At 42.4% G+C, this 20,367-nt stretch overlaps 1 protein-coding gene across 24 annotated transcripts in view; it reads left to right on the top strand.

Annotated features, from left to right (window-relative positions):
- The window catches only part of Sdccag8 (SHH signaling and ciliogenesis regulator SDCCAG8), a 231,469-nt gene that overhangs the window by 96,253 nt on the left and 114,849 nt on the right, over nucleotides 1-20,367 (top strand). For 19 of the 24 annotated variants that reach the window (XR_010056919.1, XR_010056920.1, XR_005492248.2 and 16 more), the window contains one exon: nucleotides 19,922-20,049. The exons of 4 other annotated variants lie outside the window; for them this stretch is intronic. Coding sequence is in view for 15 of the 20 variants with exons in the window: in NM_177929.3 (NP_808790.2) it covers nucleotides 19,922-20,049 (128 nt within the window). In the remaining 5 variants the exon portion in view is untranslated. Of the gene's footprint in view, nucleotides 1-375; nucleotides 20,050-20,367 lie in introns of those variants that run through there. One more of the 24 variants, XM_039090814.2, reaches the window with a different exon arrangement.

Raw genomic sequence — 20,367 nt, forward strand, 5'->3', positions numbered from 1 at the left:
TTTTGACGTGTCCTTGTTCTGTCAACTGCCCTTCATTTCCTACAAAGAGTAGCTGAGGCTTGTTGAGATGCACGGATATGTAAAATCCCGTTAACACAGAGTTCTGGAAATTAGAGATAGAGACTGTGCTTCTGTCTGTTCAGAGACCTCAATGCTTTAAAACGAAGTCATGTAAAATAGTAATAATAATAGTAATAATAATAACAATAAAAATAATAACAATAATCAATCATCACAATGCTTAGTCTAGAAAACTTGAGGGCAGCTGAGGGCACGGTCCAGTCCTCTAGCTAGCCTCCTTTGGCAAGGTTATAGCGTTGATGAATTAAGGCTACAGAGAGTACTTTGTTAAATATGGTGCTTCCTCTTTTCTAGTCTTAGTCTTTGTCTTGAGAGGGAAAGCCATCGGTCTATTCCTTCCTGAAGTCGTCCTTTGCTGATGGCAGCATCGTGGCAGCCGGGGCTCCTTAAGTTCTGCGGACAGCACTGCTGGTACTCGGTTCTTACCTCTCCCTGAAAGAAGACATCTATTCAAGTCTTTAGTCATTGAATAATTGGTCAGCAATGTTTCAGCCGAGAAAGGATGATAATCCTATTAAGGAATAATGAAATCCATCTACAGCAAAAAAAAAAAAAAAAAAGCCCATGAGAGAACTGTAGAGGAACCCAAATTTTGATCCCGCACCCAGACTGACTTTCACAAAGAATTATCTGTAAAAGTGGAGGGCGTCATGGCGCAGGAGACAGCTCATATCACTAATAAACATCCTAGATGCTGCCTTCCGTGTTTGCTTTTCATTAGAGTCAGGGATGGTTCGACTCTGTTGCTGTGATTCCGTCAACATTTATCCCTATCTGTCTTTCATATACAAAGGCTTAGGGATGCCAGAAAACAAACTGTTAACGGAGAATTAACTTCTTTGGCATGCTTTCATACTTATCTTCCAAATTAAAGAAAATGAAATGGGCAGAAACAGAGTGTAGATTACCTCCTTTTTGTCAAAAATGGTGGGAATTTGAAAATTAATAATAAAAAAGGGAACAGATGCAGTAACATGCCAGAGGGAGATTAATGTGGAGAGTAAAATCTGTGAGCAACAAAACTGAAGCAAACTGAATCAGTGGGAGGTGGTTGTACAATCAAAATCAGGATAAAAGAGAAATTACAAACAACCCTGCACTTGTCAAAGTAGTAGTAATGAAAGCCTGAGTGTGCCAGCAGCGAGAACCTGTGTTAGCACTTTGGGGTAAGGATGGTAGCCGGGTGCCAGGTAGGAGGGCAGTGTTAGGCTGCTGGGCAGCAGCCATCTTGTGTAGAACAGATGGCACCGAAAGCTGGCAGGGGAGGGGCTCCTTAGCAGAACTAATCAGACAGTAACAGATAGGGCAGCTGGGAAGACTGACCACAGAGAGGGAGCCTGCGGGGTAGCTCAGTGCCACGATGTGTGCAGTGGTGTGCCCATTGGTCTGCGAGAAGACCTTGCAATGCCTTTCCCATCGATGGACGCACTGAAACTTTTGTTCAAAGAGGAGAATTTAGTTGGACTGTGTGTCAAACTTGGGGGTGGGGTTGGGTATTGGAGAGAGACTGAAACGGAGGAACTGCCCATCTCTGAATTCATTGCCTGAGTTTTCAGTGTCAGCCCCTGTGCAACTTCGGTTTTTGCGGAACGTGTAGTCCTGCCGTTCTCTTCTTCGCTGAGGCACGCCAAGCGGTCGCTGTACATCTTTTATCCACAGTGTTCAGGATCAGGACATACTTAAAATTAGAAAAGACTTCTGGGTATGATTTTCACCACATAAATCTCTCACAACTGAAAACTAAAAGCAGTCAGGCTATATGTGTGTTTCTCCTTAATAACCTAATTTAAGCTGTGTCTGACCAAGGGCCACTTGTTCATCCTTTTTGCTCCATGTAATTGTGGACTGAACAACAAAATCTAAGTATAATTTAGAGCCCAAACCTTAAAACAAAAATCAAATTACTGTGCAAAAATGAGAAGGCAACCTGTTAAATTTAATTGTGCATTGAGGAGCCATCATCCCAGCTAGGTCAGCACATTGGTTCAAATGCTACGACTTTGACAACAAGATTCAGGTCTCCTGCATCTGTTTTCAAACTTGGGTCTGTCTTTCTCCTTTTTTTTTTCCAGAAGGTTTATAGCTTGGCTCAAATTATTCATTTCGGAGAGGGGGGGAAGCATTACCAGGATCTGAAATAGGTGGTATAACATAGCCATATGCTATTTATGCAGCAGTTTCTGCAATAAATCTAATTTGGTGCTGTCAAAAAATCAGACTTATTTGATATAGCGGCACATTAGTAAATGATTGTGGCAGATTTAAAGTTGTCATTTGGTCTCCTCTAACTCTTAACAGAATCTCGCAAACTCGTCTTTCCTCTCAGCAAGTCTATGAAAACCTCTCAGGTCTTTGTCCTACAGTACCGCAATATTTTTATGTCTCGAAGCAGGTTTTGCCTAAAGGTAACTGAGAAAAAGGGTGAAAAATGGATATCCTCTGTTGTCAAAATAACATTGGCAGACAGAAACCACTAACGCAGGGGAATGATAGCGTCTCCAGACTGCGTAGTTCTCAGGGAAGCAGAGCAGCGAGGCGCATTCAGAATGGAGAGAAGGAAGGAACATCAGTTCTTTATTAAGGAGCTTAAATGTTTTACCTTGCAACCTACACCCATATGCTGTTTGAGGAAAACTGGCATTGAAGATGTGAACGACGTCAGTTCAGGCTTCACCTAGCAGTGCCCTTAGAGACGGCTTTCCTCTTCTCTGCTGCAACCTGGCAACATAAGTGTGGTGCCTTTTTTTTTTCCCTGTGGAATTTACATCTCAGGTGTTGTTATCAAACTCAACTTTCTCCTTCCTAGTTTTCCTATTTCAAAGATAAAATAAACACATTGCAGGCAAATATCCTCTGGTTCCTGAGTGAGTCCCTGTGCAAAAGTAGCCCTGACGCTGCCCCCTTTCTTCACTGCATGCTTTTGCAGAAGGGAGCCGTGCATGGGAGCATGCACCCGGGCACCGTGATGGTGCAGTGGTGCTCAGTGGTCTTCCCGTGTGTTTCTGCTCTTATCTATCAGCTTCTAAGAGAAGTTAGGTTTCTTTCCGAATCAGTGTTCTGAGGGTCAAGGTCCCTTCACCGTAGTGCAAGCAGCCCCTATTAGACCAGCAGTCTGCTAATGCTTGATCCTTTCACGGAGCATATCCACCACAGAGGGGATCTCCTTACCAGTACTAACTCAGTGCCATTCAGAAGCAGGAATCCAGGTGACCAAACACCATCAAACACAGGTAACCCTAAAGAGAAAGAATTGCAGAAAGGTAGTAAGCTTACCGGGCATATCAGTTTTGAAATTTTCTCCACATAAAGCAGAAACTACGTAGAAATTCTATTTCAGAGAGATAGTAAGAGTGCTCCCCTTTGAGCTCATCTTTTCAGTACAAAATCCATGTATTAAATATTATTGCATATTATATAAGAAGGATTTAAATAATATATTTAGGGTTAGTAATATATTGGGAATTTGTGCTAAATCTATCCCTTCAGTTAGATTTTAAGCTGCAAATTTTGTTTGGCTTTGTATTTAGCAACACAATGATTTTCCTTCACAGGGCCGGAAAACTGCTTTGAGAAAAATCTGTTTTATAAATCGTGCATATTTAACCAATCAAAACCCTCAGGTTCAAATTTTAAATTCCCTGTGTTTTCTCAACTGGTTAAAAATTAAAACTTGCTTTTAATTTTTAAAAGAAAAGATTGAATTTTTTTTAATTTTTAAGGAATTTGCAAAAATTTGCAGACTTGTGGCTAACAGAAGCATCTGACACCTGATTAAATCTCAAAGTGATTCTCTGCAGTGCCCTGCAGCCCTGAACAAATGCCGTCATGTCATGTTTAGGGGTGCTTGGCGACAAGGTTCTGGTTACATACCTTAAGAAAAAAAAGGCTTCCCCTTTTAATTTGAATTCATAAATTTGAAGAGAGTCACTGGTTTTTGTTTGTTTTTTTTTTCTTTTCTGGGCAATAATAGTATCTGAAAATACTAATGAGCTGTTAAACCTGAGAGACTTGTGTGTGTCTCGTGAGACGGAGGACCCCATAGCTGAGGATAACAGTCATTCAGCTGGACGTCCAGTCCCTTCATTTCTGCGGGTGTCTGTTCTTCACAGAGCTGGTCTGTCATGCAGCCCACACCTCCTTAGGTAGATTGTGTGTTCACTTGGCAGCCTCTCTTCTGTTATCATTTAAGCAAAACCTTAGTTTTCAATGTTAGATTCCAGACGTGCATGGTCGGATGTATGTAAGCTGGGTTATAGGCTTTGCAAAGCAATGATGGAGCTGTGTTAATCCTTAGCTTAATACTGAAATGGTGCATGTTTGCACATTTTAAGCCTTTCAGTGTAAAATGTCTTAATTGGAATACTTTCTCCCTTGGCTAATTCATTAGTGAAAATATTTACCCCTCAAGTTAATGCTGCATCCATGGAGCAATTTTTACATAGTGTAAGCTTGTTTGTGATATTTTGATTTCACTTTAAAACTTTTATTTTGCTTCTGATGCATATAGTTCCTACTCAATATAATGAGAAGTGCAGACACACATGAAGAAAATACATATCAGCTGTCTGCTTTTACAAACGATCATTAAAACACCCTGCCTTTGCTACTTTAACTCCAAATTATTGTCTTCCCGAACCCAAAAGTAATTTTCACAAGTGAATTACACAACAGAACTTCATCTTCTGCTGGCTGGCAGGAGAGGATTTCAGTCCCTGCCGACAGTTCACTTGACAATGACCTTGAGGGGCTTCGCTTCTTGAAGAAGAAAGCAGAAGCTTGCGGTAAACAAAGTTCACTTCTGACAGATGGATTGAATGACAGAAAGGTTGCCAGTGCCAGAATAGCCCTGGCAGAGGAGGAAATGTTCAGTGGAATCCAACAGGAGAGGAGGTGTGAACAGGTGCAGGGTTGCTGACGGAAGGGGAACCAGATGGAAGGAGCCACAGCCAGTTTATTTAAAGGAAAAGGCAGAAAACATTGAAAGGCTGTGCGATCCGTGGCTAAAAGTGTTCGTAGAGGAAGGTAAAAATTCACAAAGCAAAGCTGCACAGTGGGGTAGCTAGCACTTAGCATAATGGTAGTAATTTGTGAGTTTAGTTTGGAAGTTGCTATTGAAATACATTCATCTTGGCTCTTCGCACCGTCAAGTATAGATATTTGAAAGTTGTTTTTTTTTTTTTTTTAAGTCTCCAAGCTTTTTAAAATCCATCCATTAATTTATTTTTTTTCCAGCCAGAAGCTCCGTTGTGATAATACTAAAATTGTGTCGTCAGCTAAGAAAAGAAAAAATAAATAAAGTGAAGGTTAACATTCCATTCAAATTCATCTTGTGATGCTTCAGTTTTGTTCGCATATGGGAAGCAAATGCATGCGGTGTTGGCTGACATCTGTAATAGCCAAGGAATTTGCAATGTTGGGGTAGATGCTGTGGGGTGTTTTCCCTTGTTCGGAGTCTCTGTTCATTTTGTGAAGTCCAGCATGTTATTTCAGCAAGGAGAGTGCTTAAAAATACACATTTGTCAGCCACAATCTGCCAGTCAGCTTCTGCTGCTGGGGTGGCCCTGGCCTTTATGGCCTTCGGTAGCCTGCTTACAGGCAGACACCTGCACACGGAGGTACAGTTCGAAGCAGGAGCAAGGTATTGGGGTGCAAGAAGAGAGGGCTTTCTTGTTTGCTTGCACAGTTTAAAATTAAACTCTCTTCCATCATTGCTAGTAGTCTCTGCTCACGCCAGGAGGGCCGCTCACATGAGCCTTCGTCTCCCACACTATCTTGAAAAGTCTCCTGCATTATGTGACCGGTAAGAGGATGCCAGTGGAGGAGGAGCTCCTGGGAATCAATGTCAAAGACAACAACAAAAATGGACGGCTGGTTTAAGGTTTTCAGAACCTGCTGTGTGCACATGTTCTTAGAGACTAGACAGGAACTGAGTAGTGTTCACACAGTCTGACCCAGAGCAGTCGGCATCCAGCAGAGTGCATTCGACTAAGTCTGGGCGCCTGGAACACTGAATTTCCAGGTAATCTAGGGCCCATGACACATTTTTGCCAGGAAATAGGAGAAACCAAACTGATTATTAATTGAGGAAGATGTTTATTTAATTCTCTTTGCTTGTGGACTTGAGCACTTTTCCTCTCATTTGAGTCTGGGGAAGGCTATATACAACAGTGTCTCAAGGAAAATAGTACATGATTTCAGATTTTACTGGAGGCTGACTGGAGTACATTTCTCCCATTGTAAGGAGCTGGTTTTACCACCTTTCCTGTCACAGTAATATTGTCTTCCTCTGTCAGTGCGGTAGCATGGTGCTGCCTTTTGTAGTCAGGACTAGAATGTACAGGAGCCACCTCGGGGTTCAAACCACAGGACAGAAAATACCCTGCAGCAGTCGGTGTCGCCCTTTGCCGTGTAGCCCATAGACTCTGACTGCCTGTCCTTCACAGCGAGAGCAAGTAACTTCCCCCAAATAGGTCAAGTTTGCAGTACCCATGAGAGTTCATCCAGGGCCTTTCATTAAGGGGGTCCTGCAAGGCTTTCTTCAATAAAGGGATAACCTTTCGGTTGCTGTTAACCATCATTGGCTGAGCGTGTGTTCGATTCCAGCTGCACCAGGCATCACTTAAAGTTTAAAATGAAGAAGCCATGATTCTTCTCCATAGATATCAGACACAGTAGACACAGTAAATTTCTATATCAGTATCTATGTCCATATTACATAGAAAACATTGTTGTAATTTGTACAATTATAAATTTAGCCTTAAGATTAAATGAATGAGTTAATAAAGTATTTACCTGATCTAGTGCTTGCTGTAATAGCTGAGAACTGACGTGCATAGCTGAGTGGCTTGCCCAAGGCCACAGTTGCTTAGTGGCAGCAGGAAGTAGAATGGCCGTCTCCTTAGTAAGTGTATTGCCCTTCCTGTGTTCCACAAACCCTACTCATTTGGACTAAGTGCGTGCGACTTATCAAGTAAATATAACAGAACCCATACCTCATGAAACCTTTCTGTTAAGTCTCTACGTATCTCCCCGAAGGAAGATTTTAAAGATGCAAGGGGAAAGGTTGATTTATGGCAGGACACTTGTTAACTGTCATGCTGTAATTATTTGTTCTAAATCCCCATCATTGTATCTGAGCTCCTGCTCTCCCTGACCAGCCCATTTGTGCTAGGCTGTGAGGTTCATAGAGAGAGAAGGAAGGTGATGCCATCCACATTGAGCTTAGCCAGTCCTCTGAAGTGGGGTGCAGGATGCAAAGGTTCCTTCCTGCCACCCACACCAGTCACCTTACCAGAAGGACTTCCATATTTTCTGTCCTATTTTGCTTTTATGATTGTTCTTGAAGGTAACATTGGCATTCAAATAACTAGGGGGCATTTGAGCAAATTTACTTTTCAAATATGATTCCAAGATTTAGTATAGTAACCATTAGTTTTGGTCTATAAACCCGTGACAGTCTGCCCGAGAGGTAAAAGGATGGACAGCTATGTCGTGCTGAGATTTTTTTCCCCTGTGCTTCAGCACAGGGCTCAGCCTCCCGCCTGTGTGTGCACTCCACAGAAGGGGAGCACGTCGTGAGTGCTAGGCAAGCTCTTAAAATCCAGAGCTTTGCATTTATTGCATGTTAACTCTCTGCAAATACAGGGAAGTTGCTTGTAAGTTACCCTCATTACGAGGGGGCTCTAGCAGTGAGCTTCTATAAATAACCACCGTGTAATGGTAATGATGCCTGAAACTGGGACCTTCAAGAGGAATTCGTCTGTGTGGTCCTAGCTCCTAACCCCCTCCTTTTCTGGGTTTTCAAATTAGATTTCTTCCAGAAATTCAACCCCACTGCTTTTTATGGAAGTCAAAACCACTCGGTGGCTTATTTGTATTTCTCAAGGCGCAGATAAGAGGAGATTTAACTAGGAAGGTAGAAGATTAACTCACCAGGCAGGGGTAGTTCACTAAGCTGGCTAGCAGGTTGATAACTCTATGGTCTCTCGGAGAACTGGGAAAGGGTTCATTTCTTACTAAAGACAAATGATGAAGACTATGAACGTGATTGCTGGAAGTTGAGTACAGAAACCCCTAGGAAACTCTAAGATAACCTGTTATTTGGGTCCTGCTAAGACTGAAGCCCCAGTGAACGTGATTGTTGGGGGGAGGGCGGCAATGGGGGGGGATGGGGAGGGGAACACCCATAAAGAAGGGGAGGGGGAGGGATTAGGGGGATGTTTGCCCAGAAACCAGGAAAGGGAATAACACTCAAAATGTAAATAAGAAATACTCAAGTTAAAAAAAAAAAAGATAACCTGTTATTTCTCGCTTAAAAAATAAAGATGATCAAGTGCTTAACATTTTCCAATTGAATTGGAGTTTACATCCATGTACAGAAATGATATCTTACCTTGCTATAGTTGAATAACTCTGTAGATCTGTTTGTAATTTAGTATTAAGTTTGAAGGTATATTTCGAGCGTTACGTAAAACCAGATTTAATTTACAAAACCCGAAAGCGATACCGTTCCTGTTTAAAGGGTGGCACTGGGATGTAAGGCACACATCTCAGGCCTGTTCTCCACCACTGAGTTACAGTCCCAGCCTTGTCCTTTATCTCATCTAATGTGGTGCGTTCTTCAGCCTTAGTGTTCTCTCTGTCCTCTTAGAATTATCCTTTCCTCTCCCTTTAAGAAACGACTGACTTAAGTTAGAACATTTTCAAGCTTCAAAAGAATGTTGTTTTAATAATAATTACTTTTTATAAAGCTTTGAATTTTGAAGGTATGCCCTCAGAAGGCATTTGCATTCATTATATTTTCGTTATTTTTAATTTGTGGAACATTTGATTAAAAATAATGCTTTGACATGGGAGGTAGACCAGGGACAGACCCGATAGGTCAGCATGGAACACATATGAAGGGCATGTGGAGAGGCTATCTGTGTACCTAATGGCCACTTTTTTTTTTAAAGCAAAAGAAAGCAGGTATCGTTAATTCTAATGGCATTGTTTATTTAACTCAACAGTTAGAAAATAGTATCACTTCTATGTGTGATCGGGGTAATACATTATTAAAGATTTTTTTTGCATCTTTTTCTTCCTTCTTGGTTCTCTCCCCATCTGAGTCTGGTCCACAGCACAGGGCCATTCCGTTAGCTCCATCTGAGATGCTCAATAACCTCCTGTACTAGCATTTACTAGCTATAAACTCTGTCCCTAATTTTCCCCACGTTACATAACAGACACAGTTGCATTGTATGAGCTTAAATGCCAGGTTCTGATTTCTAGAGTTACAAGGTCTTTTAATAAAACGAAGTAATTTGGGCTTTTTAAAAAAATGTGTTGGCAGTAGCCAAGCCTCATTTTGACTGTTCCTGTTCTTACTATCCCCTGATGGGGATAAGGTAAAAGAGCAGATCGACTTTACCAGCATGATGGCACAAAGATCCCAGGTCTTACCGTCCATCTTTGATGTTAGAAGTTGTCGAAAGTAACTCTGATAAAGAAAACAACTAGACGCTAGTGCTTTACTCAGACTCAGACACCCCTTAAATGGTGGCCCAGCCTGGACAGTGCTAACTGCTTCATGTGGGGACCCCACGGCATCTCAATATGACTTATGAGTGAGAACGCTGAGGCTGACCAAGGTGAAGTCCCATGTTGACCTCACAGTCCTGAGAAGGGCCAGGGCTTAAGCACTGGACCTCAAGTGCACATCCATGGTCCCATACAGCTCTAGCCGTTAGCTGCGACATAGAAGGCTCTACTCTCCTCAGGCTGATTATCTTTGAGATTATTATAATTCCTGCTTCACTTTGAATATCTTCTAAGAAATAAATTCATATAATGATTGTACTAACTGCTATTTTTGGACTTACTGTGTTATCATTAAACCAAAAATATTGAATGTGTAATATTCGCATAGTTCTATAAAGAGAAGTACTGTCACTGACCCCATTTCTTTTCCTCGAGTAGGATGTTAGACCTCCTTAGGGCACAGAGCTAACACACAAGGGACTTTGGTGCCAAGCCTCGCAGAACCTAGATCAGAACCTAGTTACTTAAATTCTTCCTCCTGTGTTGAAAGGAGTGCCTTAGCCCTACTATCAGTACAGGGATAAAGAGATGATAGCTCAAAGCCCACCACTGCTCTCAGAGGTATTATGGGATTTCAGTTGCCTACATTCCACTTCTTGAGGCATGCCTAACAAGCAGAAATATAGAAGAGAATTGGAAAATAGCTTTAGGATAGACGAAGGAGCAGGTCATCCAGAGGGAGACAGAAGGATGTAGCAAGAGGGCTGATGAGGTTAAACTGAGGTTGTGAGAGGAAGCGGGGGACCAGTGAGCCCCTACATTATCTGGTAGAGGAGACTGAGGGATGGAGGTAAGAGTTGTCATCAGCAGGTGTTCCGAAGCCAAGCAGAAAGAACAATGAATCATGACACCCTAATTCCCAAGGCAAGAGCAATGTTTACCTCACTGTGGAGAATGAGACAGCGAAAATCTAAAGATGCTCAGTCCGTTGCCTCTCAGGAAGTGTAGTACTTCTCAGCTCCGTAGTGGGCAAGTGACAGTGGCCTCCAGCATTGGAAGTGAGCATTGTATTTGGTGTGGTTTGTTTAAGAAAGCATTGGCATAGTTAATATATTTTAAACATATTTCTACTACAAATGGCCAGTATTCTCATGTGAAACATATCCCTCCTGACACTTCAGACTAATAGGCATGACTGTCATGTTTGATAAATAAGTTATTACTAAAATGTATTAATAATCTTGCTGTTAGGTCATATTTATCAATAAATGTAATAGCTAACAAATGACCCCAAATCTTCTCTATGTCGTTTCATATCCTATAAACTAAGACTTTAATAGCAGAACAGGAATTCTTCAGTGATCAATACTATTTGAGTATGATGTTCATCCTTTTTTGGTGATAGAAAGACCATATATTGATCCCATTAGTGTCTGGTTTGAAGTTATTCATCCGATGGATGGATACCTGAATATATTGATATTTTACAGGGAAGAAAAAACAAATGGACCAAAGACGTGGACAAATCTTACATGGATAAGTGATGGCTGGAAAATAGGAATTTTTGATGTTATGAAGATGCAAAGTCAAAAATCACCATCTAACTTATTCATGTAGCATCAGATTTGAATTCATTTTTCAGTGTGGAAATTTGGGACATGTACTGTAAAACAGGGCACAGGAGTGCTTTACAGTTCATGGGTACTTTGGCCAACAATCATCTAATGCATCACCCACCTACCAACCCCTGCCCAGGGCCAGTGAGAAACAGAAAACTAGTCAAGTGCACATTTGATGGCCATTTAGTACTTAGTATACGTGCGGTTCCCACCACATCTAAAGAGCCACTGTAGAAATTGCTCCTACTATTGCTGTAGTAATAAGTGCTTTTCCTGCTTCTAATGTTGTCCCTTCTCCATCTGTTCCTTCCTTGCCGCCAGAGTGATCTTTCTCAAGCACGGGTGTGATCACAACACTCTCCTGCTTAAAACCCTACATTGGCTCCCTAGTTCCCTCGGGATGAGGGCCTTAAAAATAGCTTCAAGTTCTGGCTCCTGCTTCCATCTCTAGTCTCATCTTTCTTCAGTAATCTCCCCTCCACCAACTGCTCACTGCTACCCCACAGCATACACACTCCAGCCTCCGATTGGCCACATGATTGCGGTTTTCCTCAGGCACCTGGCTCTCCCTCTTCCCCGGGTCTGTGCACATGCTACCCACTTGCTTGTCATAGTATCCTTCCAAGCCTTTGTAAGCTCAAGGTCTACTCAGACTGTAAGTTTTTACTTGTATAAGCCTCCTGGCAGCACCCCTCTCTGTCACTAGCCACTACCTCACTCCTGTCTCATGGACCTGAGTGACAATAACAATGAAGTCCTATTTCAATACTTACCACACTCTGGTAGCTTTGCACTTTAAAGAATTTAAAAACTATTGCTTATTTTGTTGACTACACTGGAAATTCTTCCAGAGCATAGTCTGTCCTTTTTGTATTGGTGCATCTTGGAACATTTGCGTTTCTCGTAAAGAAGTTGCCTAAGTGTTTGCTAGATGGGCATTACACTATTTGAGCAAATATTAGCTTCCTGTATGTAAGGCGGTGCTGTGGAATGGAAAGGCACTGGACTAGGAGGTGGCAGACAGATCTCGTTCTAGCTCTACTAGTTAACCAGCTACACAGGTGACTTTGAGCAAGTCCTCTTGCGAGGCTGTGCAGTGGCTCAGTGGCTAAGAGAGCTTGCAGCTATTGTAGGAGACCCAGGTTCTGTTCCTTGAACTCACATTGTCAGTGGGCTCACAACAACCTGTAACTAGAGCATCCGGATAGCTGATGCTCTCTTCTGGCCTCCACAAGCACCAACATATGCGTGCCACACACATACAGATGCACACAAATAAATAAATAAATAAAATAGTTTTAAAGGAAAGAAAGGAAATATCTTAATAACCCGAGCTTGAGATACTTCCTATAAAACAAGCATATTTCTTCCGTATCTCTGAATTCATTGGAAGAAAAGACAGGTCAACGCATCTGACTGAACCTCGTGAAACAGAAGGTGCAGTCAGGTGCTGGATGAAGCCACACAGTTTCCAGCTTGGTTCTAAGGAAAGGCGATATAATTCAGTGTTAGAGCTCTTCCTAGTATGAGGGAACACAGCAAACAAACACGCACACGCACGCACACACACACACACACACACACACACACACACACGCACACATGCACACTCAAACACTTGTACGTGAATGGGAATAGAACGTGTCTTTTATATATATATATATATATATATATATATATATATATATATATATATACATACATACATACATGCCTCCTGCTTTGTCTTGAAGGTGAGTTCTCAAGTGTTTTGGAACTGCTGTAAGAACATTTTTGGAGGGAGATGTATTTTCAGAGATGTCTGTTGAATATTTCCTTTCCTTTGTGTATATTTCTTTCAAAGAAATTGACCTCCTTTTAGTTTCTGCTTTCTTTCCAAGAACTGACTCATGCTTGGATCTGAGGCTTGGATCTCAACATTGCACTTAAAGTTCTGACACAGTTTCCAGCGATTTATCGTAGGAAAGATGGGGGATGCCACTAAGGAAGGAAGATTACAGAACTTGGGTCTTTCCTGGTTACCCCTCCCCAGAGCTTGGATGTTTACTTAAATATAAGTACACAGCCATTGTTGGCAGTAGCCAGACACTGCCAAGTCACTTGGTTCATCTCAAAACATGGAAGATACTGCGCCGTCTGCTAAGGTTATAACTTATTTGTGTTGCTATTACTTGGAATAATAATGATGATAAAGCAAAATTAAGTCCTTAGTTAACATGTGAATCCTCTCATCACTTTTTCTAGTCCGTAAAAAGGACATGCATCTGGGAAGATACTTAGGGTGCTGTCCTAACAGCCATCCATTCATCTGCTCACATATCCATTAAGTATTTACCGACTGTGTGACTGTATCAGGCACCATCCAGGAGCTGTAGATAGATTCATGGGCAAGCAAAGGTCAGTTCCTGTGTCTTTACTTTCAGACGAATGTGCATAACTATATTCCTAGAAGTCTGTCCAGCTCAAGGCAGACACTGTCCATGGTACCTTTTGGTGTTCTTGCAGGCGGTGGTGTGTTTCTTGGCACAAGAGATATACACTAGGAAGATATGGCCCCAAACATACAGGATACATAGGAAAGTGGGAAGAACTATTTGACCTTCAGTATGTGACACATGAGACTCACATGTGTGGATGACTGAAGTAAGATCCTGACGTCTTTTTAACCCTCTGGACTTTCTCTGCATCTTTATAAGTGACTGAAGAGAAGCAAATCCCTGCAGGTCAGAGGCAAAGAATATGGAATCCTAGGTTATACCTTTAATTGAGGAACCATGAGAAATTTTATAGCCTTTAAGATTCTTTATTTGTAAAATGAAAACAAAAAGACAGCCTATAAACATTAATAAATCTTAGCTTATCAAATGATCGGTACCTAAAAGGATTTAATTTTTTTCCTGTTGTTAATAAAGAGTCCTTTCCGGTCAGCCCAAAACTACTCTCATTATTGAAATACTTATTTTCTAACAGCCATATAAGTAAGGAGGTAGATGCCCCATTGACACATGTTGGTTTCTCCACTGGAATGCACAAAAGGACTTCCTGGACAAATGCTGATTCCAAGAGAACATAAGGCCACATAAAATGAGTCCACAGCATCCAGGCTAGGAAGACACGAAGCATACAAGGACAATGAGGACTTGTCACCCAGGAACCAGTTTGAGCAGGACTCCACTACCCAACTGCAGGATGAGTTGAATCTTCAAGGCGAGATCAGTAAACTCATTATGGAAAAAGGAGGTTCTTCCATGCAGGCAATAACCAACTAGCTAACAGTAACTAATAACCAGCTAACAGTAACTAATAACCAGCTAACAGTTACTAATAACTAGCTAACAGTAACTAATATGCATAAAGAATTATGGAGGAGAAACCTCATTCTCATTAGATGTGCGATATAGATGAGATGTTGTTATTACAATAAAATATTTGCATAATATCAGCATCTTCCAACAGATTGCCTATTAATTACAAAGGAGAAATCTGAGAGAGCTCACCCAACCCCATCCATTACAAGGCTGCCTGATACCAGCTAATGTGGGTAATCATGTGTTTTTCTTCCCAGCCATTAGGCCAGTGATGTATCTCTGGTACTTTAAAACAGGTTGTAGTGGAAATGTCTATCATGGATATCGATTACATCTATAAATGAAAGATATCTTCCCTAGCCCGTAAGAACAATCATTAAACATTTCCAAGTATGTTAATGATACAGACCAAGTGATCAAGATTAGTGTTACCAATCTGAGACAAATGGGTACCGAGTATCCAGAATACCACCTGGGCCAAACTCTTGCCTTCTGCTTCCCTCTCCATTCCTTCCAGAACAGATTTCGGCTAGTCAGCGTGTAAATCTTGCACAGGTTTGTTGCAGATTCCCTTTCATGGTGGTGATGGTAGTAACTGTCGAGACAGGACATGCTCTGCAAGTGCTCTCCAGCCAAGCTGAGTCCCAGCTTCTCAGACGTTCCTTCAACCAGAGGTGACTGCCACAAGTGCTCTCTTCTGTGCTTTAAAAATAAACCTCCCATACCCCCAGGGACTTTATATGTGATCATGGCATTTCAGAGCTCAGAGATAAATTAAGGAGAGGTGTGGCAGATGGGAGGGAAACCTTAGTCACCACCAGAGGTGGCATTGGTAACACTGTGGGCCCATTGATGATGGACTGGAGGCTGATTGTTGAGCTCGAAGATTATCAATAATTTTATGAAGAGCTAACAGGTTGCTTTTGTTCTGTTACATTGCAAAATGGCAAGATTTAAAATAATAAGTGATGTGGAAAATAGAATTATAAATATTTGGATATTTGGATATTGTTGTTACTGTTAAAGTTTTGTTTTGAGTTGAGCTCTCTCTATCTAGCCCTAGCTATCCTAGATCTTGCTCTGTACAGTAGGCTAGCCCTAAACTCACAGAAATCAACCTGTCTCTGACTCCTGAGTGCTGGGATTAAAGGCATACAGCAACACACTGGACAATTTGACATATTTTTGAAGCCTGTCTAATACCTGTCCAGTCCTTTTTATTCTCTTCTATAAAAACAAACATAAAACTCCTGCTGTGGTAGCACACCTTTAAGCCTAGCACTTGGAAGTCAAAGGCAGGTCACTCTAGTGTACGGAGAGTTCCAAGGTCGCTGGACCTACAGGCTGCAGCCCCATCTCACAAACACATATGTGAGCATGGCTAGCCCCTGGATCATAGCTATCTAGGAAACTGAAAGAATGGAAGGAAGTGTTCCCATTTTTACAGTATTTGCTTCTTTTAAAACTTAACTTTAGGGGTTGAGGATTTAGCTCAGTGGTAGAGCGCAAGGCCCTGGGTTCGGGCCCCAGCTCCGGAAAAAAAGAAAAAAGAAAAACAAAACAAAAACAAAACAAAACAAAAAAACCCCTTAACTTTATTGAAGCAAACTTAAGTACAATAAAAGTCAAATTTTGTTAATATGGGAACTCACTAGACAGTCCAGGCTGGGCTCAACAATTTCCAATGCTGGGGCCATAGGCATGAGCTGACACACATGGCAATAGTGACAAATTTTAGGTGTGGTTAAATGTGTTGGAAGAAGTATATAAGGTGAGGTATCACAGTTGTGACCCAGATCCTTTCCGGTCAGCCCAAAACTACTCTCATACCTTCCCCTAGCCACAGGACCCGAAACATGCACTCCCTGGGTTTGGCACCAGGGACCATCACTGTGTAGGGTTTTCCAGTCTCGAGTGCTAAGTACACAGGATGGTAAGTATAGCTCCCCTACACATGCTGTTTTTAGGGTCCATCCGGAGTCACGTGGAGCATAGCTTCCTCTGTTCTTGGGGTTCCAGGTTCTCTCCCGCTAGGCTGACTCACACACTTGACTCATAGAGCAGGTAATAGGCATTTAGGTTGCTTCTAGTTTTTAGCCAGTATGAATATAATTACCAAGAAACTCCCTGCAACTATTGCCTGAATTCTGGTTTGCAGAGTCGCATAGGGTAAGTACAAGCTTTGTTAAATGTGACAGTGAGAAAACCAATGAGAGAAAGCCTACTGCGGGGAGGGGACGTCATCATGAGGTACCCAAGCCTCTCTGAGCTTTCTACACCTTAGCAGTCTTCTGTCTCTACTTTTCTTGTGAACTATTATTCCATATAGTTATTGTCTGTTTGCCTTTGTCTAGTCTGAAGTCCCTCGAGTTCAGGCACACTAAGCCCTCCCTTCAGGAGACACAGTGTCTAGTATAATTTCTTTCACATATATAATGAAAATTATTCAGTGGGTCATTTGAACATCTGAGTGGTTTTAAGCTAATTCTTTAGGTTCATTACTACGTCATCTCTGGAGTGTTTATAAAAGAGTATTCCTTGAACAAAGATAGTTTTATTCTTACCTCTGCACTGAAATCATTCGTTGTGTAACTTATGAGTGCATTTCAAATTGTTTATGGCCTTTGGGGTTTTCCTTGTAGATTGTGTTTTGCTGTTTGTTCAGGTCTAAAATGAGATGGTTACATGAAAGAAAAATGAGATTTCTTTTCAGATGTGATGGTGAGAAGTTGACCAAATGGGAAAGATCTTATAAGGGGAAAGAAGAACAGAGGAGGATGGGCAAAGGGGGAAGGAAGTCAGAAAACAGCAGTGTACTGGCTGTCTTCATGGAAAACAGCATACAGACTCTCTCAATAGAGTGGCTGCTCCGGGAGGGCAGAAGAGCAACCTTTGGTGAAGAGAGCTCGGTTAGCCTATGGTCCTGACTTTAGTCAGCTCAGAATGTTACTTACTGGGCAGCTTCTCACTGCTGGGATTTATGTTGGGAACCGAGTCTGCCCCTGGGATCATGCAGTGTCTGTCTGACTGTTCCCACATTATTGGTAATGCCCCTTTCTCTTCTCACATACACATTCAACAAGTCTTGTGGTCGTCTCATTCACACAGCTCTAGCCCCAGTCCTGTGCTCAGACTCAGATAGGGCTGCTCACTGGAAGAGTACAGAAGGCTCTCCAGTCAGTCCTTCAGCCGCAGGACCTATGGCATGCAGTACTAAAAGCTGAACTTGTGTGAGCCTGAGAAAGTGCTGCCTGCTTATAGAGACTTGGGCAGATCCTCTGGTTTTACCGAAAGGCTTATCCCTCCCTCTTTAGCCTTGCTTTTCCCTCCAATCCTCTCACCCAAGTCCTGCAACTTAGGGCTTAAGAGCATCCAGTCATTTAGCAAGCACTGCCTGTTTTTTATGTTCAGAGCCCTGATCTGGATATAAGGTAGAGACAATTCAAGATTATAAAGGAAACAGTCATGTAAACTGATAACAAATGGATGGCATCACTATAGGGTGGACACAGCACATACTAAAGTCACCCAGGGCAGAATAGTTGATTTAGAAGAGACAGGAGAAAGAAGGGTAGAACTTTAAGGTTTGCCTGAGAGGTCTGGCTAGTGTGCATCGTATAGGGGTTGGCTGGGTGGGCCAGGGCATTCCAAGATGAGGAAGAAACATGTGCAGTGATCCTTAGCCAGAAAATACGTGGTGTGAAGGGGGAGGCAAAAGTAGCCTCGTCTGACTATCCATTTGTTGCGATATACTAGTTTGGAACTGAGTGTGAGACAAGACCTTGGAGCACAGCCAGGGGGTGTTGTTGTTAGAAGTACCAGAAGGGACCTTATTTCACATTTAGCATGGACCCCTGATGATTCCATTTGAGCGAGGTGTGGGTGTATTTTCATTCTGGAGCTTTACACTACAACACTACCACATGCATTGACCAATCTCGGTACAGGCTTTCCTTATGTTGCCATATAATTAGAAGCCAGTGAATTGAAGTTCCACAGCGGTACATAGACTGGTAGTGATAGCTTTATGGAACTGTTTATTTTTAGTTTGGCAAAGGCTAGGCAGTAAATATCTCAATTAGTAAACTAAAGCAGCATGGATGAGAAATGCCCACAAGGAGATCAGGAGTTGGAAATAACTGAGTCCCTTAATTGAAGGAAATCCTCATGTTGCTTCTCATAGAGCTTGAAGAACCCACCGAGCAAGGGTTCAGAGGTGGGATGCAACGTGAGCACAGTGTCGCCGCGACAAGGGCTGTGCCCCCCTCAGTCTCAGCTTGATTAGGAGTTCCTCTCTGGGTGGGGATGTAGCTGGAAGGTAAGATGCCTAACATGCACACAGCCCGGGGTGAGTGCCAGCACTTCACAAGGCTGAGCACGGCGGTGCATGCAGCCCAGCATTTGGGGTAGAGACAGGAGGATCATAAATCCAAGGTTGTCCTCAGCGACATAGCAAGTTTGAGGTCACCCTCCCTACATGAGACCAGTCTCAACAAAACGAAACAACAAAAAGAAGTTCTCTCATAAAGAGAGCCACTGATAAGGTGTCATCTTCCTCCTGCAATTCTGACAGCATGACCCAAAAGGAAAGTTTATTGTGAAGAGAGGAGGGAAGTGTCCGTGTTCACACCTCTGTCCACTCACAGTGTGCAGCCTGGTGTATAAAAGTACTTAATGAAAGCAGGCATGCAGTGCTGGCCTCTCAACGGCCTCTGCCAGCATATTTGAAGTTATAGCTTACGTCTTGGAAGAAAACCAGAAGTAGTCTATGAGGCTTAGTTTTAAAGTAAATTTTCCTGAGACTAAGAATTAAGTCATGTTCTTCCTAGAATTTCACAGTTGTAGTAAATAGCCACCATCCAGAAGATGAAAGATGAGTGCTAAGACAGATAGAATAGAAAGCATGCATGCCGTGCTGTGAAGATGCAGTCAGGGTTGGGAAGCCTGCTCCTCAGGGAAAGGTGCTTCTAAGGTCAAGGTTTAAAGGCTGAGTGCTGGCCCAGCCCCACAGGGCTAAAGGACTGGTACAGCTCCCACAGGGTGCTCTCTGATCTTCATGCTTGCACACTGTCATGTTCGAGCACACACACACACACACACACACACACACACACACAAAGACAATCAGGTTACAAAATACAAGCGTTTCATTGTTAAGATTTTGTTTGAATTTTTAAAACTTCACCCTTCAGTCTGTTCTTCTGTGTGTATGCTACACTGTACAGAGAGAGTCCTTTGGATTTTTCCCTCTTCTGCAGAGTGGGGAGACAACAGAAAGATTAGCTTCTGCTGCTTTAGTTTACTACCTGTCTGCAGTCTGTGGTCTGTGGGGGAAGGATGGAGGTCTGTGCACCTGCAGACTACATCTCTGTCTGTCTCCTCTCTGTTTTGCAGACTGGAAAAAGATAGCATTCAGCAAAGCTTTAGCAACGAAGCAAAGGCCCAGGCCCTCCAGGCCCTGCAGAGAGAGCAGGAGCTGACACAGAAGATACAGCAAATGGAGACCCAGCACGACAAAACTGGTGGGTGGTAGGGAGAGATTAGAGCCTGGGCACTTGCTCACAAGCCAGGCCCACGCCTCACTGTGAAATGACATCAGGAACACCTGTAACCTTTGGCTGGCCGAAGGGAGCAGATGCTAACTACACCGGAGATTCCGAATTACATATTAGTTAGCGTTTAAAAGAGAAAATGGGAAGTATTGCCCACTGTCTGTTGACTTCAGAGTGCTGCTCTCACATCTGTTACACCATCTGGATTATGAGTTTATTTACCTGTGTTCAAGAAACGTAAAGCTGAGAGAGACCACAACAAAGTAGAAAAACAAAGGGCTTGTTTTT

Source organism: Rattus norvegicus, chromosome 13, assembly GCF_036323735.1.
Source record: "Rattus norvegicus strain BN/NHsdMcwi chromosome 13, GRCr8, whole genome shotgun sequence".
NCBI lineage: Eukaryota > Metazoa > Chordata > Mammalia > Rodentia > Muridae > Rattus > Rattus norvegicus.